The sequence below is a fragment of the Ips typographus genome, linkage group LG15 (genome assembly GCF_016097725.1).
Source record: "Ips typographus isolate SLU linkage group LG15, UJ_Ityp_2.0, whole genome shotgun sequence".
Classification (NCBI taxonomy): Eukaryota; Metazoa; Arthropoda; class Insecta; order Coleoptera; family Curculionidae; genus Ips; species Ips typographus.
Genome location: NC_138436.1, coordinates 8,751,784 through 8,774,823, shown reverse-complemented (window position 1 = coordinate 8,774,823; position 23,040 = coordinate 8,751,784). Strand labels below are relative to the sequence as shown.

General features: G+C 42.3%; 1 protein-coding gene across 1 annotated transcript in view; it reads left to right on the top strand.

Moving 5' to 3' along the window:
* Positions 1-23,040, top strand: part of pico (ras-associated and pleckstrin homology domains-containing protein pico) — a 36,953-nt gene that overhangs the window by 4,399 nt on the left and 9,514 nt on the right. The window contains exons 3-8 of the mRNA XM_081993338.1: positions 14,492-14,687; positions 18,070-18,308; positions 18,361-18,595; positions 19,525-19,760; positions 19,818-19,970; positions 21,037-21,236. Coding sequence (XP_081849464.1) covers positions 14,492-14,687; positions 18,070-18,308; positions 18,361-18,595; positions 19,525-19,760; positions 19,818-19,970; positions 21,037-21,236 — 1,259 coding nt within the window. The remainder of the gene's footprint in view (positions 1-14,491; positions 14,688-18,069; positions 18,309-18,360; positions 18,596-19,524; positions 19,761-19,817; positions 19,971-21,036; positions 21,237-23,040) is intronic.

The window sequence follows — 23,040 nt, the reverse complement described above, 5'->3', positions numbered from 1 at the left end:
AAGTTGACCTACAACTTTGCTCAAATTTTCAGTGCACCAACTCACTCAACCTCAAAAAACTCCCTTATTTGGGACACTTTGTATATATTTTTATATGTCAATGGATAGCCAATGAAATGGGCTTTCCAACGATATGGCTACACGAGTTAATTGGTTGGACAGTTTGGCCGCTAGAGGGCGTCAAAGTTGACCTACAACTTTGCTCAAATTTTCAGTGCACCAACTCACTTAACCTCAAAAAACTCCCTTATTTAGGACACTCAGTATAAACTTTTATACGTCACTGGATAGCCAATGAAATGGGCTTTCCAACGATATGGCTACACGAGTTGATCGGTTGAACAGTTTGGCCGCTAGAGGGCGTCAAAGTTGACCTACAACTTTGCTCAAATTTTCAGTGCACCAACTCACTTAACCTCAAAAAACTCCCTTATTTAGGACACTCAGTATAAACTTTTATATGTCAATGGATAGCCAATGAAATGGGCTTTCCAACGATATGCCTACACGAGTTGATTGGTTGGACAGTTTGGCCGCTAGAGGGCGTCAAAGTTGACCTACAACTTTGCTCAAATTTTCAGTGCACCAACTCACTTAACCTCAAAAAACTCCCTTATTTAGGACACTCAGTATAAACTTTTATACGTCACTGGATAGCCAATGAAATGGGCTTTCCAACGATATGGCTACACGAGTTGATCGGTTGAACAGTTTGGCCGCTAGAGGGCGTCAAAGTTGACCTACAACTTTGCTCAAATTTTCAGTGCACCAACTCACTTAACCTCAAAAAACTCCCTTATTTAGGACACTCAGTATAAACTTTTATACGTCACTGGATAGCCAATGAAATGGGCTTTCCAACGATATGGCTACACGAGTTGATCGGTTGAACAGTTTGGCCGCTAGAGGGCGTCAAAGTTGACCTACAACTTTGCTCAAATTTTCAGTGCACCAACTCACTTAACCTCAAAAAACTCCCTTATTTAGGACACTCAGTATAAACTTTTATACGTCACTGGATAGCCAATGAAATGGGCTTTCCAACGATATGGCTACACGAGTTGATCGGTTGAACAGTTTGGCCGCTAGAGGGCGTCAAAGTTGACCTACAACTTTGCTCAAATTTTCAGTGCACCAACTCACTTAACCTCAAAAAACTCCCTTATTTAGGACACTCAGTATAAACTTTTATACGTCACTGGATAGCCAATGAAATGGGCTTTCCAACGATATGGCTACACGAGTTGATCGGTTGAACAGTTTGGCCGCTAGAGGGCGTCAAAGTTGACCTACAACTTTGCTCAAATTTTCAGTGCACCAACTCACTTAACCTCAAAAAACTCCCTTATTTAGGACACTCAGTATAAACTTTTATATGTCAATGGATAGCCAATGAAATGGGCTTTCCAACAATATGGCTACACGAGTTAATTGGTTGAACAGTTTGGCCGCTAGAGGGCGTCAAAGTTGACCTACAACTTTGCTCAAATTTTCAGTGCACCAACTCACTTAACCTCAAAAAACTCCCTTATTTAAGACACTCAGTATAAACTTTTATATGTCAATGGATAGCCAATGAAATGGGCTTTCCAACAATATGGCTACACGAGTTGATTGGTGGGACAGTTTGGCCGCTAGGGGGCGTCAAATTTGACCTACAACTTTGCTCAAATTTTCAGTGCACCAACTCACTTAACCTCAAAAAACTCCCTTATTTAGGACACTTTGTATAAACTTTTATATGTCAATGGATAGCCAATGAAATGGGCTTTCCAACGATATGGCTACACGAATTAATTGGTTGGACAGTTTGGCCGCTAGAGGGCGTCAAAGTTGACCTACAACTTTGCTCAAATTTTTAGTGCACCAACTCACTCAACCTCAAAAAACTCCCTTATTTGGGACACTTTGTATATATTTTTATATGTCAATGGATAGCCAATGAAATGGGCTTTCCAACGATATGCCTACACGAGTTGATTGGTTGGACAGTTTGGCCGCTAGAGGGCGTCAAAGTTGCAGAAAGCTTTCGCTTGCATAGCAAATTAAACCGGCAGGTGTCAAAAGTTTTTGGTGGGCGTGGCCGATCAAAGGCAGCTGTGATTTCGACCTTTTTGGAACCGCTTTAATTATCCGTTTTTTTTTTGTAGTTAATTACGATTTTCTGTTTTTTTTTTTCTGGTCAGTATCTCAAAAACAGGTGGTTCCAAGCATTTTCACGACAAATAACCAATTTGGTACCATTTCTGGGTGCTTACGGGCGGATTAGATGGTACCCGGTCTAGGTACAGTACCGTCCATTGTTACCGTGTTGATTTTGTAGCGAAATGTCAACAGTACCGGGCGTTTTTCACACTGAATGTACTTCGAGGAATTATTGTGTCAATACAGTACCATCGGTTTTGTTGGGTTTACGAGGTGTTCGAGCTGAATTTTAGGGTATTGTTGTATACCGTTAGAAAGCCCTTGAAAAGGGCTTTCTAACGGTATAAAAACTTTTGTTTTTGTAAGTCACCGTTTGGTCGCCAGAGGGCGTCAAAGTTGGCTGCAACTTTTTCGGTGCATCCTTTCGTTCAAATCTAAATTACACACTTATTTGCGACGCCCTGTATAAACTTTTATACGTCAATAGATAGCTAACGAAATGGGCTTTCCAACGATATGGCCGCATGAGTTGATTGGTTGAACGGTTTGGCCGCTAGAGGGCGTCAAAGTTGACTTACAACTTTGCTCAAATTTTCAGTGCACCAACTCACTTAACCGCAAATAACTCCCTTATTTGGGACCCTTTGTATAAACATTTATACGTCAATGGATAGCTAATTAAACGGGCTTTCCAACGATGTGGCTTTATGGGTTGATTGGTTGCACGGTTTGGCCGCTAGGGGGCGTCAAAGTTAACTCAAAAATTTCTGCTGCATAATCTCCACGTGTCCGGTCCATATGGCGTTTTGCGGTACAGCTGCTGCACGTGCGGGCCCGTGGGCGGGGGGGGTGCAACCCGGGGGGGGAGGGGTAGGCAGGTGGTGCACGTGCCCAATCAACCCGAAAATCGGTTACACCATTTGGCCGCTAGAGTGCGTCAAAGTCTACAGGGTTTTTAAGGTGAAACTAATTTTGACCTTGAATAACTCGCTTATTTGACAGCTGACGTCAAAATGTCACTGAAGCAAAAATGTAGCCCGAGGTGTCAGCTTTCAGAAAATATGGCTGCTTAAGTTAATCGGTTTGGTCGTTTGGCCGCTAGAGGGCGTCAAAGTCTACAGAGTTTTTAAAGTGAAACTAATTTTGACTCTACTCACTTTGGCCTTGAATAACTCGCTTATTTGACAGTTGACGTCAAAATGTCACTGAAGCAAAAGTGTAGCCCATAGTGTCAGCTTTCAGAAAATATGGCCGCTTAAGTTAATCGGTTTAGTCGTTTTGCCGCTAGAGGGCGTCAAAGTCGCTAAATAAAAAAAAACACTGATTTTTTGACACTTGTCGCTTTGGCCTTGAATAACTCGCTTATTTGACAGTTGACGTGAAAATGTCACTGAAGCAAAAATGTAGCCTGAAATGTCAGCTTTCAGAAAATATGGCCGCTTAAGTTAATCGGTTTAGTCGTTTGGCCGCTAGAGGGCGTCAAAGTCTACAGAGTTTTTAAAGTGAAACTAATTTTGACTCTACTCACTTTGACCTTGAATAACTCGCTTATTTGACAGCTGACGTAAAAATGTCACTGAAGCAAAAATGTAGCCTGAAATGTCAGCTTTCAGAAAATATGGCCGCTTAAGTTAATCGGTTTAGTCGTTTTGCCGCTAGAGGGCGTCAAAGTCGCTAAATAAAAAAAAACACTGATTTTTTGACACTTGTCGCTTTGGCCTTGAATAACTCGCTTATTTGACAGTTGACGTGAAAATGTCACTGAAGCAAAAATGTAGCCTGAAATGTCAGCTTTCAGAAAATATGGCCGCTTAAGTTAATCGGTTTAGTCGTTTTGCCGCTAGAGGGCGTCAAAGTCGCTAAATAAAAAAAAACACTGATTTTTTGACACTTGTCGCTTTGGCCTTGAATAACTCGCTTATTTGACAGTTGACGTCAAAATGTCACTGAAGCAAAAATGTAGCCTGAAATGTCAGCTTTCAGAAAATATGGTCGCTTAAGTTAATCGGTTTAGCCGTTTGGCCGCTAGAGGGCGTCAAAGTCAACAAGGTTTTCACCTCAAACTGATTTTGACACTTTTCACTTTGGCCTTGAATAACTCGCTTATTTGACAGCTGACGTCAAAATGTCACTGAAGCAAAAATGTAGCCCATAGTGTCAGCTTTCAGAAAATATGGCCGCTTAAGTTAATCGGTTTAGTCGTTTGGCCGCTAGAGGGCGTCAAAGTCTACAGAGTTTTTAAAGTGAAACTAATTTTGACTCTACTCACTTTGACCTTGAATAACTCGCTTATTTGACAGCTGACGTAAAAATGTCACTGAAGCAAAAATGTAGCCTGAAATGTCAGCTTTCAGAAAATATGGTCGCTTAAGTTAATCGGTTTAGTCGTTTTGCCGCTAGAGGGCGTCAAAGTCGCTAAATAAAAAAAAACACTGATTTTTTGACACTTGTCGCTTTGACCTCGAATAACTCGCTTATTTGACAGCTGACGTAAAAATGTCACTGAAGCAAAAATGTAGCCTGAAATGTCAGCTTTCAGAAAATATGGCCGCTCAAGTTAATCGGTTTAGTCGTTTGGCCGCTAGAGGGCGTCAAAATCAACAAGGTTTTCACCTCAAACTAATTTTGACACTTTTCACTTTGGCATTGAATAACTCGCTTATTTGACAGTTGACGTCAAAATGTCACTGAAACAAAAAGATAGCCCATAGTGTCAGCTTTCAGAAAATATGGCCGCTCAAATTAATCGGTTACACCGTTAGGCCGCTAGAGGGCGTCAAAGTCTACAGAGTTTTTAAAGTGAAACTAATTTTGACTCTACTCACTTTGGCCTTGAATAACTCGCTTATTTGACAGTTGACGTCAAAATGTCACTGAAGCAAAAGTGTAGCCCATAGTGTCAGCTTTCAGAAAATATGGCCGCTTAAGTTAATCGGTTTAGTCGTTTTGCCGCTAGAGGGCGTCAAAGTCGCTAAATAAAAAAAAACACTGATTTTTTGACACTTGTCGCTTTGGCCTTGAATAACTCGCTTATTTGACAGTTGACGTGAAAATGTCACTGAAGCAAAAATGTAGCCTGAAATGTCAGCTTTCAGAAAATATGGCCGCTTAAGTTAATCGGTTTAGTCGTTTGGCCGCTAGAGGGCGTCAAAGTCTACAGAGTTTTTAAAGTGAAACTAATTTTGACTCTACTCACTTTGACCTTGAATAACTCGCTTATTTGACAGCTGACGTAAAAATGTCACTGAAGCAAAAATGTAGCCTGAAATGTCAGCTTTCAGAAAATATGGCCGCTTAAGTTAATCGGTTTAGTCGTTTTGCCGCTAGAGGGCGTCAAAGTCGCTAAATAAAAAAAAACACTGATTTTTTGACACTTGTCGCTTTGGCCTTGAATAACTCGCTTATTTGACAGTTGACGTGAAAATGTCACTGAAGCAAAAATGTAGCCTGAAATGTCAGCTTTCAGAAAATATGGCCGCTTAAGTTAATCGGTTTAGTCGTTTTGCCGCTAGAGGGCGTCAAAGTCGCTAAATAAAAAAAAACACTGATTTTTTGACACTTGTCGCTTTGGCCTTGAATAACTCGCTTATTTGACAGTTGACGTCAAAATGTCACTGAAGCAAAAATGTAGCCTGAAATGTCAGCTTTCAGAAAATATGGTCGCTTAAGTTAATCGGTTTAGCCGTTTGGCCGCTAGAGGGCGTCAAAGTCAACAAGGTTTTCACCTCAAACTGATTTTGACACTTTTCACTTTGGCCTTGAATAACTCGCTTATTTGACAGCTGACGTCAAAATGTCACTGAAGCAAAAATGTAGCCCATAGTGTCAGCTTTCAGAAAATATGGCCGCTTAAGTTAATCGGTTTAGTCGTTTGGCCGCTAGAGGGCGTCAAAGTCTACAGAGTTTTTAAAGTGAAACTAATTTTGACTCTACTCACTTTGACCTTGAATAACTCGCTTATTTGACAGCTGACGTAAAAATGTCACTGAAGCAAAAATGTAGCCTGAAATGTCAGCTTTCAGAAAATATGGTCGCTTAAGTTAATCGGTTTAGTCGTTTTGCCGCTAGAGGGCGTCAAAGTCGCTAAATAAAAAAAAACACTGATTTTTTGACACTTGTCGCTTTGACCTCGAATAACTCGCTTATTTGACAGCTGACGTAAAAATGTCACTGAAGCAAAAATGTAGCCTGAAATGTCAGCTTTCAGAAAATATGGCCGCTCAAGTTAATCGGTTTAGTCGTTTGGCCGCTAGAGGGCGTCAAAATCAACAAGGTTTTCACCTCAAACTAATTTTTGACACTTTTCACTTTGGCCTTGAATAACTCGCTTATTTGACAGTTGACGTGAAAATGTCACTGAAACAAAAAGATAGCCCATAGTGTCAGCTTTCAGAAAATATGGCCGCTCAAATTAATCGGTTACACCGTTAGGCCGCTAGAGGGCGTCAAAGTGGCAACCAACCACGTCAAGTCACTCGTCCAATCAAACGCGAATAACTCGCTCGTTTGCGACACCCGGTATAGACATTTTTACATCAAACGAAAGCCAATCAAATGGCCGATACGCCCGTAACACTCACCACCCTGTATATACGGTCAATTTCCGGCTAATTTGACTTCCGTTTGACGGGGAATTGGTATGCAAGCCAGCCGGCCCGAATACGGGCCTGGATTTCGTAATTTGTGGGGGGCGCTCAAGTTTTTTTCCTGCCAGGGGCGTACTCGAGTTTTTCACACCATTCCAGCCGGAAAAATGCAAATTTTCCCCCAAAAAACCCTCAATTTGATGACGTCACACGCAAATTACTCACGAACGTACTATACATTGCCCTGGGGGGGGGGGGAAAGGGATTTGACCGTCTTTTGTTTGCTTGGGTACGCCCCTGGTACACACAATCCAAGTGTGCTGTGGCGAGGAGTTGTTCGGTCGCAGTCGGCCGTGGACGTTCGAGAACAAAAGACAGTCGGGGCCCCCCCGAAAGAAAAACATGTGCGCGCATTTCCGTTTCCGGTCACGTGGTTCCCAGTGATTTTCTCGCGAGTTTTCCACGTGACTGATGACGTCACGCCAGTGCGGCAACACCGCCATATCGCACGACCCCAAATCCGGTCCAGGGAACTTTGGTCTGGTTAGTACAGTGGCGGCCATTTTTGTTTTTACTGGGCACGTTTACACCGTTACGGTGACGATCGCCGTTTTTCCGCGATAACTCCCTAACCGGGCACTTTTCGCCACAACGCTCCCTCACGGAAATTGTAGGGGACAGTCAGGGCTACATTTTTGCTTCAGTAACATTTTGACGTATCTGTCAAACTAAGCGAGTTATTGGGTGTCAAAGTGACCGGAATTCCAACGTGACACAATCGAGTGCATTAAAAGTTTCCACGCGCAAAAACTCGCTTATTTGACACTTTTCTGACAAACAGGTAATCTAACAAGTTGTAGGGGACAATCAGGGCTACATTTTTGCTTCAGTAACATTTTGACGTATCTGTCATAATAACCGAGTTATTGGGTGTCAAAGTGACCGGAATTCCAATGTGACACAATCGAGTGCATTGAAAGTTTCCACGCGCAAAAACTCGCCTATTTGACACTTTTCTGACAAACACGTAATCTGACAAGTTGTAGGGGACAGTCAGGGCTACAAATTCAGTTAAGTGACATTTTGACGTATCTGTCAAAATAACTGGGTTAAAGCAGGTCAAACTGACAGAAAGTACAATTTGTGCAAAAACTCGCTTATTTGACACTTTTCTGACAAACACGTAATCTGACAAGTTGTAGGGGACAGTCAGGGCTACAAATTCAGTTAAGTGACATTTTGACGTATCTGTCAAAATAACCGAGTTAAAGCAGGTCAAACTGACGGGAATTACAATTTGACAGAATCAAGCGCATTGAAAGTTTCCACGCGCAAAAACTCGCTTATTTGACACTTTTCTGACAAACACGTAATCTGACAAGTTGTAGGGGACAGTCAGGGCTACAAATTCGGTTAAGTGACATTTTGACGTATCTGTCATAATAACTGAGTTAAAGCAGGTCAAACTGACAGGAAGTACAATTTGTGCAAAAACTCGCTTATTTGACACTTTTCTGACAAACACGTAATCTGACAAGTTGTAGGGGACAATCAGGGCTACATTTTTGCTTCAGTAACATTTTGACGTATCTGTCATAATAACCGAGTTATTGGGTGTCAAAGTGACCGGAAATTCCAATGTGACACAATCGAGTGCATTGAAAGTTTCCACCCGCAATAACTCGCCTATTTGACACTTTTCTGACAAACACGTAATCTGACAAGTTGTCGAGAATAGTCAGGGCTACAAATTCATTTAAGTGACATTTTGACGTATCTGTCATAATAACTGAGTTAAAGCAGGTCAAACCGACGGGAAGTACAATTTGTGCAAAAACTCGCTTATTTGACACTTTTCTGACAAACACGTAATCTGACAAGTTGTAGGGGACAGTCAGGGCTACAAATTCAGTTAAGTGACATTTTGACGTATCTGTCAAACTAACCGAGTTATTGGGTGTCAAAGTGACCGGACATCCAACGTGACACAATCGAGTGCATGGAAAGTTTCCACGCGCAAAAACTCGCTTATTTGACACTTTTCTGACAAACGCGTAATCTGACAAGTTGTAGCGTACAGTCAGGGCTACAAATTCAGTTAAGTGACATTTTGACGTATCTGTCAAACTAACCGAGTTATCGGGTGTCAAATTCGATGTTGTGTTTGTGTCAGTTTAACGTCATTTTCCGGCCAAACTAGAGGTTCTACGAAAAAATGTTATTCTTGACAAAAGTTGCCTTTTGATTTGCTTGAGCCACCCTGTAAATTTCAGCCCGCTCACTCTAACCGTTTTGGAGATATGGACTATTTCAGGCGGGCCTAATCTGGTTTAAGTACCCAGACCACCCACGTGACCGTTTCTAGCCACTCAGCCCACAGAAAATCTGGTTTTTTCACTTCCCACACAACTCAAGTGCCTTATGGCTTTTTTCCCACTTAAAACGGTCGAGAAATGCAAAAAGTACGGTTAGAAACTTACGGTACACTCTGTTGCAAAATTTTCCAGCTGTCAAACGTCACTCTGTGACGTTTCAACCCCTGCAGCTCGGTCGGGAGGGGGAATTTGGCGAAAAGCGTAGAAATAAAAGTTGTAGAGGGTGTCGCCCTCTATCGAAAGTGTTTCGAGGTGTTTTTGCGTGCAGCGCCTCCTAACGGAGTTATCGGACAAAAAGTGTGCGCACGCACCCCTTGTAAAGGTGCAAAGTAATGACGCATTTTAACGCCCTCTAGCGGTCAAACCGTTTCACTTAAAATGCAATGTTGCCATATCTTTGGAAAGCCCTTTTAATTAGCTATCCATTGGTGTATAAAAATATATACCGAGTGGACCAAATATGGAAGTTATACAGGGTTGAATGCAACACTGCACTAAAAAAGTGACAAAAAGCTGGGTTGACTTTAACTCCCTCTAGCGGTCAAACCGTTTGACTTAAAATGCAATGTTGCCATATCTTTGGAAAGCCCTTTTCATTAGCTATCTATTGGTGTACAAAAATATATACCGAGTGGACCAAATAAGCGAGTTATTCAGGGTTGAATGCAACACTGCACTAAAAAAGTGACAAAGAGCTGGGTTGACTTTAACTCCCTCTAGCGGTCACACCGTTTGACTTAAAATGCAATGTTGCCATATCTTTGGAAAGCCCTTTTCATTAGCTATCCATTGGTGTACAAAAATATATACCGAGTGGACCAAATATGGAAGTTATTCAGGATTGAATGCAACACTGCACTAAAAAAGTGACAAAAAGTTGGGTTGACTTTAACTCCCTCTAGCGGTCACACCGTTTGACTTAAAATGCAATGTTGCCATATCTTTGGAAAGCCCTTTTCATTAGCTATCCATTGGTGTATAAAAATATATACCGAGTGGACCAAATATGGAAGTTATTCAGGATTGAATGCAACACTGCACTAAAAAAGTGACAAAAAGCTGGGTTGACTTTAACTCCCTCTAGCGGCCAAACCGTTTGACTTAAAATGCAATGTTGCCATATTTTTGGAAAGCCCTTTTCATTAGCTATCCATTGGTGTATAAAAATATATACCGAGTGGACCAAATATGGAAGTTATTCAGGGTTGAATGCAACACTGCACTAAAAAAGTGACAAAAAGCTGGGTTGACTTTAACTCCCTCTAGCGGTCAAACCGTTTGACTTAAAATGCAATGTTGCCATATTTTTGGAAAGCCCTTTTCATTAGCTATCCATTGGTGTACAAAAATATATACCGAGTGGACCAAATATGGAAGTTATACAGGGTTGAATGCAACACTGCACTAAAAAAGTGACAAAAAGCTGGGTTGACTTTAACTCCCTCTAGCGGTCAAACCGTTTGACTTAAAATGCAATGTTGCCATATTTTTGGAAAGCCCTTTTCATTAGCTATCCATTGGTGTACAAAAATATATACCGAGTGGACCAAATATGGAAGTTATACAGGGTTGAATGCAACACTGCACTAAAAAAGTGACAAAAAGCTGGGTTGACTTTAACTCCCTCTAGCGGTCAAACCGTTTGACTTAAAATGCAATGTTGCCATATCTTTGGAAAGCCCTTTTCATTAGCTATCCATTGGTGTATAAAAATATATACCGAGTGGACCAAATATGGAAGTTATTCAGGGTTGAATGCAACACTGCACTAAAAAAGTGACAAAAAGCTGGGTTGACTTTAACTCCCTCTAGCGGTCAAACCGTTTCACTTAAAATGCAATGTTGCCATATCTTTGGAAAGCCCTTTTCATTAGCTATCGATTGATGTATAAAAATATATACCGAGTGGACCAAATAAGCGAGTTATTCACGTTTGAACCAATCAGTGTACAGAAAGGGTGCAACAAACTTTGACGCCCCCTGGCGGCCAAACGATGCAATTTTCGGGGAGTTTTCGCGCGGATTACGCTAATTAAACGGCAACGTGGCAACAGCGCACTAGAATATTGTTTTTTGTATCGGTTCCCAGGCCGTTTTGCCCGTACAAAGCGTAGGTGGCCAACATCTGTTGGCCTTTTGTGTGCCCGAGAGACTTTGAGAATTTTTCCTGGCCGAACCGTTCGAGCTTTGGTCACGATTTTTACGGTGCAGAGTGCCCGAAGCCTGTCCTGTGCACTGTAAAAATTTCGGCGAATTTCGCTGAAAAACAGGGACGTAGCGAGGAAAAAACCGGATCGGTGTCTTGAGGGGCTGATTTTTTGAAATTTTTTTTGACAGGTGACAGTTGTGACATTGACAGGTCGGTAGGATTGAAGGGGACACCCGAAAGATTGTGTGTGATTTTTTTTGGATTTTTTGCTTGCCCCGTTTGGTCGCCAGAGGGCTTTCGAAGCGTTACTGTCATTATTTTGGCAAGTTTCTCGAACTGGGTGACAGCTACTGTCAAACTGACAGTTCCAGTGGATTCCCCGTCCCCGATTTAGTCGAAAACGAGTACCATAAAGCCTGCGTTATTTTAATCCAAAATGGCCGAAATTGCAAATGGCGTCCCCAAGCCGCCATTTTGATTTTTTCGTAAAAATTCGAGTTTGGGCTCGTTTTCTACTAAATCGAGGACGGGGAATACGATGGTGGGATTAGTTTTCCTCTATCACCTCAGACAGCACGAGAAACTGCCAATTTTCGGGTTGTTTGATGAGATATCGTAAAACTGACTGCACCACTAGATTGGACATCACCGAATTAGTCAAAAACCACCTTTCACTCGTAACGTTCCGTTAGAAACTAACAAAGTTACTTTAAACCTGTCACTTTTGACAGCCAGAAACGTCGAAACCCTTCCGATTTCACTAGGCTTCATGGTACTCGTTTTCGACTAATTTGGGGACGGGGAATCTATTCCAGCTGTCAAAATGACAGTAACTGTCACCCAGTTCGAGAAACTGGCGATTTCCGGGTTGTTTGAAGAGATATCCAAAAAGTGACTTCACCAATGGATTGGGCGTCCCAAAATTAGTCAAAAACCACCCTTCACTCGTTTTGTTAAAAAAACGCTTAAGATGCTTTATTGTTAATCTGTCACTTTGACAGCTAATAACGTCAAAACCAGTCCGATTTCACCAGGCTTCATGGTACTCGTTTTCGACTAACTCGGGGACGGGGAATCCATTCCAGCTGTCAAAATGACAGTAGCTGTCACCCAGTTCGAGAAACTGGCAATTTCCGGGTTGTTTGTGGAGATATCCAAAAAGTGACTTCACCAATGGATTGGGCGCCCCAAAATTAGTCTCAACGTTCAAGGGATTAGTTTTTTCCCTCACTCGTAAGTTGCGCCGAGCTGCTCCGCTCTATACTTTCGGAACTGTTCGGAAAACGTCCCGAATTTGCCCGATCGCACAGGAAACGCCGAGCGGGACGGATCCCGGGCAGTGTGACGTCACACGGCGTGTCATTCTCATCCCGCGTTCCGTCCCGTTCCGTTCGTAAATTCCGTCCCGTTCCGGGTCAATTCGGGGCGTTCCGAACGGTCCAAAGTGCCAATTTAATGTGTTCCACCGTTCCATTAGTGTTCCATAAGTGTTCCGCCATGTTTTAGAGGGTTTTAGTATGTTTAAAGGCTGGAAATTCGGCAGCAAACAGGTAGGGAAAGCCGGGGGCGCATTTCCCGGTTTTACGAGGGGATGAAGGGGGTAGTGTGCGGAAGGTCGTTGTTTCACCCCCTCACCCCTTTCATCCCGCACACATTTAACGTGGAATCGATTGTGCGGTCGCGAAAACTAGATTTTGCGGGCGGAAAGTGACGTTACTCGCACTGGGTGACAGTTACTGTCATTTTGACAGTTGCAATCGATTCCCCGTCCCCGAGTTAGTCGAAAACGAGTACCATGAAGCCCAGTGAAATCGGACTGGTTTTGACGTTATTAGCTGTCAAAGTGACAGATTAACAATAATGCATCTCAAGCGTTTTTTTTAACAAAACGAGTGAAGGGTGGTTTTTGACTAATTTTGGGGCGCCCAATCCATTGGTGAAATCACTTTTTTGATATCTCCACAAACAACCCGGAAATCGCCAGTTTCTCGAACTGGGTGACAGTTACTGTCATTTTGACAGCTGGAATGGATTCCCCGTCCCCAAATTAGTCGAAAACGAGTACCATCAAGCCTAGTGAAATCGGACTGGTTTTGACGTTATTAGCTGTCAAAGTGACAGATTAACAATAATGCATCTCAAGCGTTTTTTTTAACAAAACGAGTGAAGGGTGGTTTTTGACTAATTTTGGGGCGCCCAATCCATTAGTGAAATCACTTTTTTGATATCTCCACAAACAACCCGGAAATCGCCAGTTTCTCGAACTGGGTGACAGTTACTGTCTTTTTGACAGCTGGAATGGATTCCCCGTCCCCGAGTTAGTCGAAAACGAGTACCATGAAGCCTGGTGAAATCGGACTGGTTTTGACGTTATCAGCTGTCAAAGTGACAGATTAACAATAATGCATCTCAAGCGTTTTTTAAACAAAACGAGTGAAGGGTGGTTTTTGACTAATTTTGGGGCGCCCAATCCATTGGTGAAATCACTTTTTTGATATCTCCACAAACAACCCGGAAATCGCCAGTTTTTCGAACTGGGTGACAGTTACTGTCATTTTGATAGTTGCAATCGATTCCCCGTCCCCAAATTAGTCGAAAACGAGTACCATAAAGTCTAGTGAAATCAGAAGGGTTTTGACGTTTCTGGCTGTCAAAAGTGACAGGTTTAAAGTAACTTTGTTAGTTTCTAACGGAACGTTACGAGTGAAGAGTGGTTTTTGACTAATTCGGGGATGTCCAATCTAGTGGTGCAGTCACTTTTACGATATCTCATCAAACAACCCGAAAATTGGCAGTTTCTCGTGCTGTCTGAGGTGCTAGAGAAAAACTAACCCCACCATCGTAATCCCCGTCCTCGATTTAGTAGAAAACGAGCCCAAACTCGATTTTTTAGGAAAAAATCAAAATGGCGGCTCGGGGACGCCATTTGCAATTTCGGCCATTTTGGATTGAGATAACGCAGGCTTGATGGTACTCGTTTTCGACTAAATCGTGGTCGGGGAATCCACTGGAACTGTCAGTTTGACAATAGCTGTCACCCAGTTCGAGAAACGTCACTTTACCTGTCAAAAATTACGTTTAAAGGCCTGTAACTTGTCAATCAGGGCGCGCACGCGCACAACTATAGAAACCTTTTTTGTAGAGAATTTAATTCCCTACAATTTGGCGTAAAAAAAGTGTCACATTTTTCTACAGGGTGAGCAAATTTTTGACTGAAATTTTGGTTTTTTTTTCAGGGTCTCGACCCTACCGCCCACATGAAACCGTTGACCACGGAAATTGCCGCCCCCCGCATTGACAGCTATCGATTTTCCATGGCCAACTTGGAGGACTCGCAGGACGTCGATTTGGACGCCATTTTGGGCGAATTGTGCGCGCTGGAAACGGTCTGCGACCAGGAAATTGGACGGGCGCGCGAAAAACGATTTTCCGGTAAGTCGACTGAACTTTGATTGCCCGTAACTCGGTTAGTTTTGGGGTTAGGAGAAAAATTAAAAAACCGTTTTGTGGGGAATTTGATTCTCTACAAAACTGGTAGAGGGCGTTTTGGCGCTACGGCGTTGAATAACGGAGATACGGGATGAAAACTGTGCCGGGGCACTTTTCTGACACCTGTCACTTTAACTTTGAATAACTCGCTTATTTGACAGTTGACGTCAAAATGTCACTGAAGCAAAAAGATAGCCCAGAGTGTGAGCTTTCAGAAAATATGGCCGCTTAAGTTAATCGGTTTAGTCGTTTGGCCGCTAGAGGGCGTCAAAAAGTAATTTTGACATCTCGCACTTTGACTTGGAATAACTCGCTTATTTGACAATTGACGTCAAAATGTCATTGAAGCAAAAATGTAGCCCAGAGTGTGAGCTTTCAGAAAATATGGCCGCTTAAGTTAATCGGTTTAGTCGTTTGGCCGCTAGAGGGCGTCAAAATCAACAGAGTTTTCACGTCAAACTAATTTTGACACTTTTCACTTTGGCCTTGAATAACTCGCTTATTTGACAGTTGACGTCAAAATGTCACTGAAGCAAAAAGATAGCCCAGAGTGTGAGCTTTCAGAAAATATGGCCGCTTAAGTTAATCGGTTTAGTCGTTTGGCCGCTAGAGGGCGTCAAAATCAACAGGGTTTTCACGTCAAACAAATTTTGACACTTTTCACTTTGGCCTTGAATAACTCGCTTATTTGACAGTTGACGTCAAAATGTCATTGAAGCAAAAATGTAGCTTAAAGTGTCAGCTTTCAGAAAATATGGTCGCTTAAGTTAATCGGTTTAGTCGTTTAGCCGCTAGAGGGCGTCAAAATCAACAGGGTTTTCACGTCAAACTAATTTTGACACTTTTCACTTTGGCATTCAATAACTGGCTTATTTGACAGTTGACGTCAAAATGTCACTGAAGCAAAAATGTAGCCTGAAATGTCAGCTTTCAGAAAATATGGCCGCTTAAGTTAATCGGTTTAGTCGTTTGGCCGCTAGAGGGCGTCAAAATCAACAGGGTTTTCACGTCAAACAAATTTTGACACTTTTCACTTTGGCCTTGAATAACTCGCTTATTTGACGTTTGACGGCAAAATGTCACTGAAGCAAAAAGTTTGGCCAGACCGAGAACTATCCGAAAACAATTTTTCTACCGGGAAAAACCAATTCTCTCCAGCCAATTCTGGACGATTCCTTCGGGGAAACCAGAAATAACACCGAGTCACGTGACTTTCGCCGGTATTTCGCCATCGGCGCATAAAAGAGGAAAAAGCTATTTTTGGGGTCGTCGTGCACTTGGGGCTCTCGTTCGTTTCGTCCAGGATCTTGAACTTAAAACACTTTTAATAAATACGCTCTTCTGGTCGAAGAGGAATTTTCAAAAAATTCCCACTCCAAAACCACGTGACCTATTGTCAAGATTTGTTTTGCATCGACTAGCCGCAGATGTGGGCAACGTGTGGTAAAAATTTCGTTTCAATCGGTGGGAAAACAGGGTCGTACTGGCCCAAATAGTGAATCACTGTCGTGGTGCGATTTTGACGCCCTCTAGCGGCCAAACGGTGTAACCGATCAACTTAAGCGACCATATTTTCTGAAAGCCCACACTCTGGGCTATCTTTTTGCTTCAGTGACATTTTGACGTCAACTGTCAAATAAGCGAGTTATTCAAGGCCAAAGGGAAAAGTGTCAAAATTATTTTAAGGTAAAAACACTGTTGACTTTGACGACCTCTAGCGGCCAAACGACTAAACCGATTAACTTAAGCGGCCATATTTTCTGAAAGCCCACACTCTGGGCTACATTTTTGCTTCAGTGACATTTTGACGTCAACTGTCAAATAAGCGAGTTATTCAAGGCCAAAGTGAAAAGTGTCAAAATTAGTTTAAGGTAAAAACTCTGTTGACTTTGACGACCTCTAGCGGCCAAACGACTAAACCGATCAACTTAAGCGGCCATATTTTCTGAAAGCTCACACTCTGGGCTACATTTTTGCTTCAGTGACATTTTGACGTCAACTGTCAAATAAGCGAGTTATTCAAGGCCAAAGTGAGAAGTGTCAAAATTAGTTTCACCTTAAAAACTCTGTGGACTTTGACGTCCTCTAGCGGCCAAACGACTAAACCGATCAACTTAAGCGGCCATATTTTCTGAAAGCTCACACTCTGGGCTACATTTTTGCTTCAGTGACATTTTGACGTCAACTGTCAAATAAGCGAGTTATTCAAGGCCAAAGTGAAAAGTGTCAAAATTAGTTTGAGGTCAAAACCCTGTTGACTTTGACGCCCTCTAGCGGCCAAACGACTAAACCGATTAACTTAAGCGACCATATTTTCTGAAAGCCCACACTCTGGGCTACATTTTTGCTTCAGTGACATTTTGACGTCAACTGTCAAATAAGCGAGTTATTCAAGGCCAAAGTGAAAAGTGTCAAAATTAGTTTAAGGTAAAAACTCTGTTGACTTTGACGACCTCTAGCGGCCAAACGACTAAACCGATTAACTTAAGTGGCCATATTTTCTGAAAGCTCACACTCTGGGCTACATTTTTGCTTCAGTGACATTTTGACGTCAACTGTCAAATAAGCGAGTTATTCAAGGCCAAAGTGAAAAGTGTCAAAATTAGTTTAAGGTAAAAACTCTGTTGACTTTGACGACCTCTAGCGGCCAAACGACTAAACCGATCAACTTAAGCGGCCATATTTTCTGAAAGCTCACACTCTGGGCTACATTTTTGCTTCAGTGACATTTTGACGTCAACTGTCAAATAAGCGAGTTATTCAAGGCCAAAGTGAAAAGTGTCAAAATTAGTTTAAGGTAAAAACTCTGTTGACTTTGACGACCTCTAGCGGCCAAACGACTAAACCGATCAACTTAAGCGGCCATATTTTCTGAAAGCTCACACTCTGGGCTACATTTTTGCTTCAGTGACATTTTGACGTCAACTGTCAAATAAGCGAGTTATTCAAGGCCAAAGTGAAAAGTGTCAAAATTAGTTTGAGGTGAAAACCCTGTTGACTTTGACGCCCTCTAGCGGCCAAACGACTAAACCGATTAACTTAAGCGGCCATATTTTCTGAAAGCTCACACTCTGGGCTACATTTTTGCTTCAGTGACATTTTGACGTCAACTGTCAAATAAGCGAGTTATTCAAGGCCAAAGTGAAAAGTGTCACAGTGGTTGTTGCTGCAACCTGTCACTTTGACAGCAAATAACGTCAAAACCCTTCCGATTTCGCTGGGCTTTATGGTACTCGTTTTCGACTAACTTGGGGACGGGGAATCCATTTCTGATGTCATTTTGACAGTAACTGTCACCCAGTTCGAGAAACGTCATTTTTTGCAGATGTTCAAAAACTTTCCCACCACGACTCGCGCACTCACAGTCGTTCCTCCTCCGAGGCTTCGAGGGGATTGAGTGACGACTCAATTTTGAGTCTCAAAATTGAGGGAGGCAGGACAGAGTCCCCGGACAACGACTCGGCCTTCAGTGATACCGTTTCGATGCTGTCCAGCGAGTCGTCGGCGAGTAGTGGGGGAAGTGGGGCCAAACCTCAATCTTTGAGGTTACCGCCCACTCATCAGGTTTGAGGGATTTTTGAGGGATTTTTTCGATAACTTTTTGGAGAAATTCCAGGACGACGCGTCCCGTATCAAAGCGGAAAAAATCAGGATGGCCATGGAGAAGATCAAGGAGGCCAACATACAGAAACTGTTCGTCAAAGTGTTTACCAGCGATGGATCGGCCAAATCGTTATTGGTCGACGAGAAAATGTTGTGCTCGTACGTCACCAGACTGTTGGCTGATAAAAATCACGTGAAAATGGACCCGAAATGGGCGATTGTAGAACATTTGCCCGACCTTTACATGGGTGAGTAGCCATTTTGGATCGAACTAGCCCAGGCTTGATGGTACTCGTTTTCGACTAAATTGGGGTCAGGGAATCCATTTTTGACGTCAGTTTGACAGTAGCTGTCACCCAGTTCAAGAAACTTGAAAAAAATCGAGTGGGTGAGGAGTTACATAAAAACCAGCTCCACCATTGAATTCCCCGTCCTCGATTTAGTAGAAAACGAGTATAATCTCGATTTTTTCAAAAAAATCAAAATGGCGGCCAATAGCATAATTTTGCAATTTCCGCCATTTTGAAACGAAATAGCCCAGTCTTGATGGTACTCCTTTTCGACTAATTTGGGGATGGGGAATCCATTGCAACTGTCAGTTTGACAGTAGCTGTCACCCAGTTCGAGAAACTGCCCCTAAAACCACTTTCCTGGAGGTTGAAAAGAAAATTATCACCACCATCGGATTCCCCGTCCCCGATTTAGTAGAAAACGACTACAAACTCGATTTTTTTGAAAAAATTCAAAATGGCGTCTGTGGGAGCCATTTGCAATTTCCGCCATTTTGGCTTGAGATAAAGGGGTCTTGATGGTACTCGTTTTCGACTAATTTGGGGATGGGGAATCCATTGCAACTGTCAGTTTGACAGTAGCTGTCACCCAGTTCGAGAAACTGCCCCTAAAACCACTTTCCTGGAGGTTGAAAAGAAAATTATCACCACCATCGGATTCCCCGTCCTCGTTTTAGTAGAAAACGACTACAAACTCGATTTTTTTGAAAAAAATCAAAATGGCGTCTGTGGGAGCCATTTGCAATTTCCGCCATTTTGGCTTGAGATAAAGGGGTCTTGATGGTACTCCTTTTCGACTAATTTGGGGTCAGGGAATCCATTTCTGACGTCAGTTTGACAGTAGCTGTCATCCAGTTGGAGAAACTTCAAAATTGTTGGCATTTTAGAGCGTTTCTACGAGGACCACGAGCTCCTGGTGGACAATCTGCTGCTCTGGACCAGGGAATCGAAGAACAAGATCTATTTCGCGGAGCGGAACGACAAAATCAGACTGTTCACGCAGCCGGAACAGTTCCTGTTGCCCTGCTTGGATCGCAGCGCCCCCTCCAGCGATTACGACGAACATTCCAGGAATATGCTGCTCGAGGACTTTTTTTCCTCGTCCAATGGCAGTCTGCCTGAGGTTGGTTTTTGGCAAAAATTCAAATTAACCTCAAAATTGACCTGAAAAACTTTTCAGGTGGAAGGTCCGTTGTACCTCAAGGCCGACTCGAAAAAAGGATGGAAAAAGTACCATTTCGTATTGAGGGCGTCTGGACTGTACTACTTTCCCAAAGAGAAAATCAAGAGCGCCAAGGATTTGGTGTGTCTGGCCACTTTCGACAATAATCACGTGAGTATCGGCTGATCCTGGGGAGTTGGAGGAAAATTAACACCACCATCGTATTCCCCGTCCTCGATTTAGTAGAAAACGAGTATAATATCGATTTTTTAGAAAAAAATCAAAATGGCGGTTTTGGGCGCCATTTTGCAATTTCCGCCATTTTGGTTTGAGCTAGCCCAGGCTTCATGGTACTCGTTTTCGACTAATTCGGGGTCGGGGAATCCATTTTTCCAGTCAGTTTGACAGTAGCTGTCACCCAGTTCGAGAAACTTACTACAAATCGAGTGGGTGAGGAGTTAGAGGAAAATTAACACCACCATCGTATTCCCCGTCCTCGATTTAGTAGAAAACGAGTACCATCTCGATTTTTTAGAAAAAAATCAAAATGGCGGTTTTGGGCGCCATTTTGCAATTTCCGCCATTTTGGTTTGAGCTAGCCCAGGCTTTATGGTACTCGTTTTCGACTAATTCGGGGTCGGGGAATCCATTTTTCAAGTCAATTTGACAGTAGCTGTCACCCAGTTCGAGAAACTTACTATAAATCGAGTGGGTGAAGAGTTAGAGGAAAATGGACTTGACCATCGTATTCCCCGTCCTCGATTTAGTAGAAAACGAGTATAATATCGATTTTTTAGAAAAAAATCAAAATGGCGGTTTTGGGCGCCATTTTGCAATTTCCGCCATTTTGGTTTGAGCTAGCCCAGGCTTGATGGTACTCGTTTTCGACTAATTTGGGGATGGGGAATCCATTTTTCCAGTCAGTTTGACAGTAGCTGTCACCCAGTTCGAGAAACTTACTATAAATCGAGTGGGTGAGGAGTTAGAGGAAAATTAACACCACCATCGTATTCCCCGTCCTCGATTTAGTAGAAAACGAGTATAATATCGATTTTTTAGAAAAAAATCAAAATGGCGGTTTTGGGCGCCATTTTGCAATTTCCGCCATTTTGGTTTGAGCTAGCCCAGGCTTTATGGTACTCGTTTTCGACTAATTCGGGGTCGAGGAATCCATTTTTCAAGTCAGTTTGACAGTAGCTGTCATGCAGTTCGAGTGACCTGTCATTTTTACGCGCAGATTTACTACGGCGTGGGCTGGAGGAAGAAATTCAAGGCGCCCACCGACTGGTGTTTTGCCATCAAACACCCCAGACTGCAGGAACCGAAATCGACGAAATTCATCAAGTATTTGTGCGCAGACGATCAATCGACGCTCGCGCAGTGGATGGTGGGCATGCGCATCGCTAAATTCGGCAAACAATTGATGTACAATTATCGGTGAGTTGGTGGGGGGGTGGGGGGGGTTTGAGTCACGTGGTTTTGTAGGGAATTTCACGCTCTACCAGAATGGTGATGACAGTTTTTGCTGTAAAACGTCAAATAAGGGAGTTACAGGCAAAAAACTGAGCTATACCGGCCCTGGAAGGTTTTGACTTCTGTCAAACTTTGACAGCTCATAACTCGGTTACTATGACAGTTAGGCGGGTCGTTTAAACGTCAAAATGTTTGACAGGACCTTAACTTTCTTTTGTTTTCTTAGAAATTTTTTGAAAAATTCCCAAATAACTGAGATACCGGCCCTGGAAGGTTTTGATTGCTGTCAAACTTTGACAGCTCATTACTCGGCTACTATGACAGTTAGGCGGGTCGGTTAAACGTCAAAATGTTTGACAGGACCTTAACTTTCTTTTGTTTTCTTGGAAATTTTTTGAAAAATTCCCAAATAACTGAGATACCGGCCCTGGAAGGTTTTGATTGCTGTCAAACTTTGACAGCTCATTACTCGGTTACTATGACAGTTAGGCGAGTCGTTTAAACGTCAAAATGTTTGACAGGACCTTAACTTTCTTTTGTTTTCTTAGAAATTTTTAGAAAAATTCCCAAATAACTGAGATACCGGCCCTGGAAGGTTTTGATTGCTGTCAAACTTTGACAGCTCATAACTCGGTTACTATGACAGTTAGGCGAGTCGTTTAAACGTCAAAATGTTTGACAGGACCTTAACTTTCTTTTGTTTTCTTGGAAATTTTTTGAAAAATTCCCAAATAACTGAGATACCGGCCCTGGAAGGTTTTGATTGCTGTCAAACTTTGACAGATCATAACTCGGTTACTATGACAGTTAGGCGGGTCGTTTAAACGTCAAAATGTTTGACAGAACATTAACTTTCTTTTGTTTTCTTGGAAATTTTTTGAAAAATTCCCAAATAACTGAGATACCGGCTCTGGAAGGTTTTGACTTCTGTCAAATTTTGACAGCTCATAACTCGGCTACTATGACAGTTAGGCGAGTCATTTAAACGTCAAAATGTTTGACAGGACCTTAACTTTCTTTTGTTTTCTTTGAAATTTTTAGAAAAATTCCCAAATAACTGAGATACCGGCCCTGGAAGGTTTTGATTGCTGTCAAACTTTGACAGCTCATAATTCGCTTACTATGACAGTTAGGCGGGTCGTTGAAACGTCAAAATGTTTGACAGAACCTTAACTTTCTTTTGTTTTCTTGGAAATTTTTTGAAAAATTCCCAAATAACTGAGATACCGGCCCTGGAAGGTTTTGATTGCTGTCAAACTTTGACAGCTCATTACTCGGCTACTATGACAGTTAGGCGGGTCGTTTAAACGTCAAAATGTTTGACAGGACCTTAGCTTTCTTTTGTTTTCTTAGAAATTTTTTCAAAAATTCCCAAATAACTGAGATACCGGCCCTGGAAGGTTTTGATTGCTGTCAAACTTTGACAGCTCATAACTCGGTTACTATGACAGTTAGGCGAGTCGTTTAAACGTCAAAATGTTTGACAGAACCTTAACTTTCTTTTGTTTTCTTGGAAATTTTTTGAAAAATTCCCAAATAACTGAGATACCGGCCCTGGAAGGTTTTGATTGCTGTCAAACTTTGACAGCTCATTACTCGGCTACTATGACAGTTAGGCGGGTCGTTTAAACGTCAAAATGTTTGACAGGACCTTAGCTTTCTTTTGTTTTCTTAGAAATTTTTTCAAAAATTCCCAAATAACTGAGATACCGGCCCTGGAAGGTTTTGATTGCTGTCAAACTTTGACAGCTCATAACTCGGTTACTAT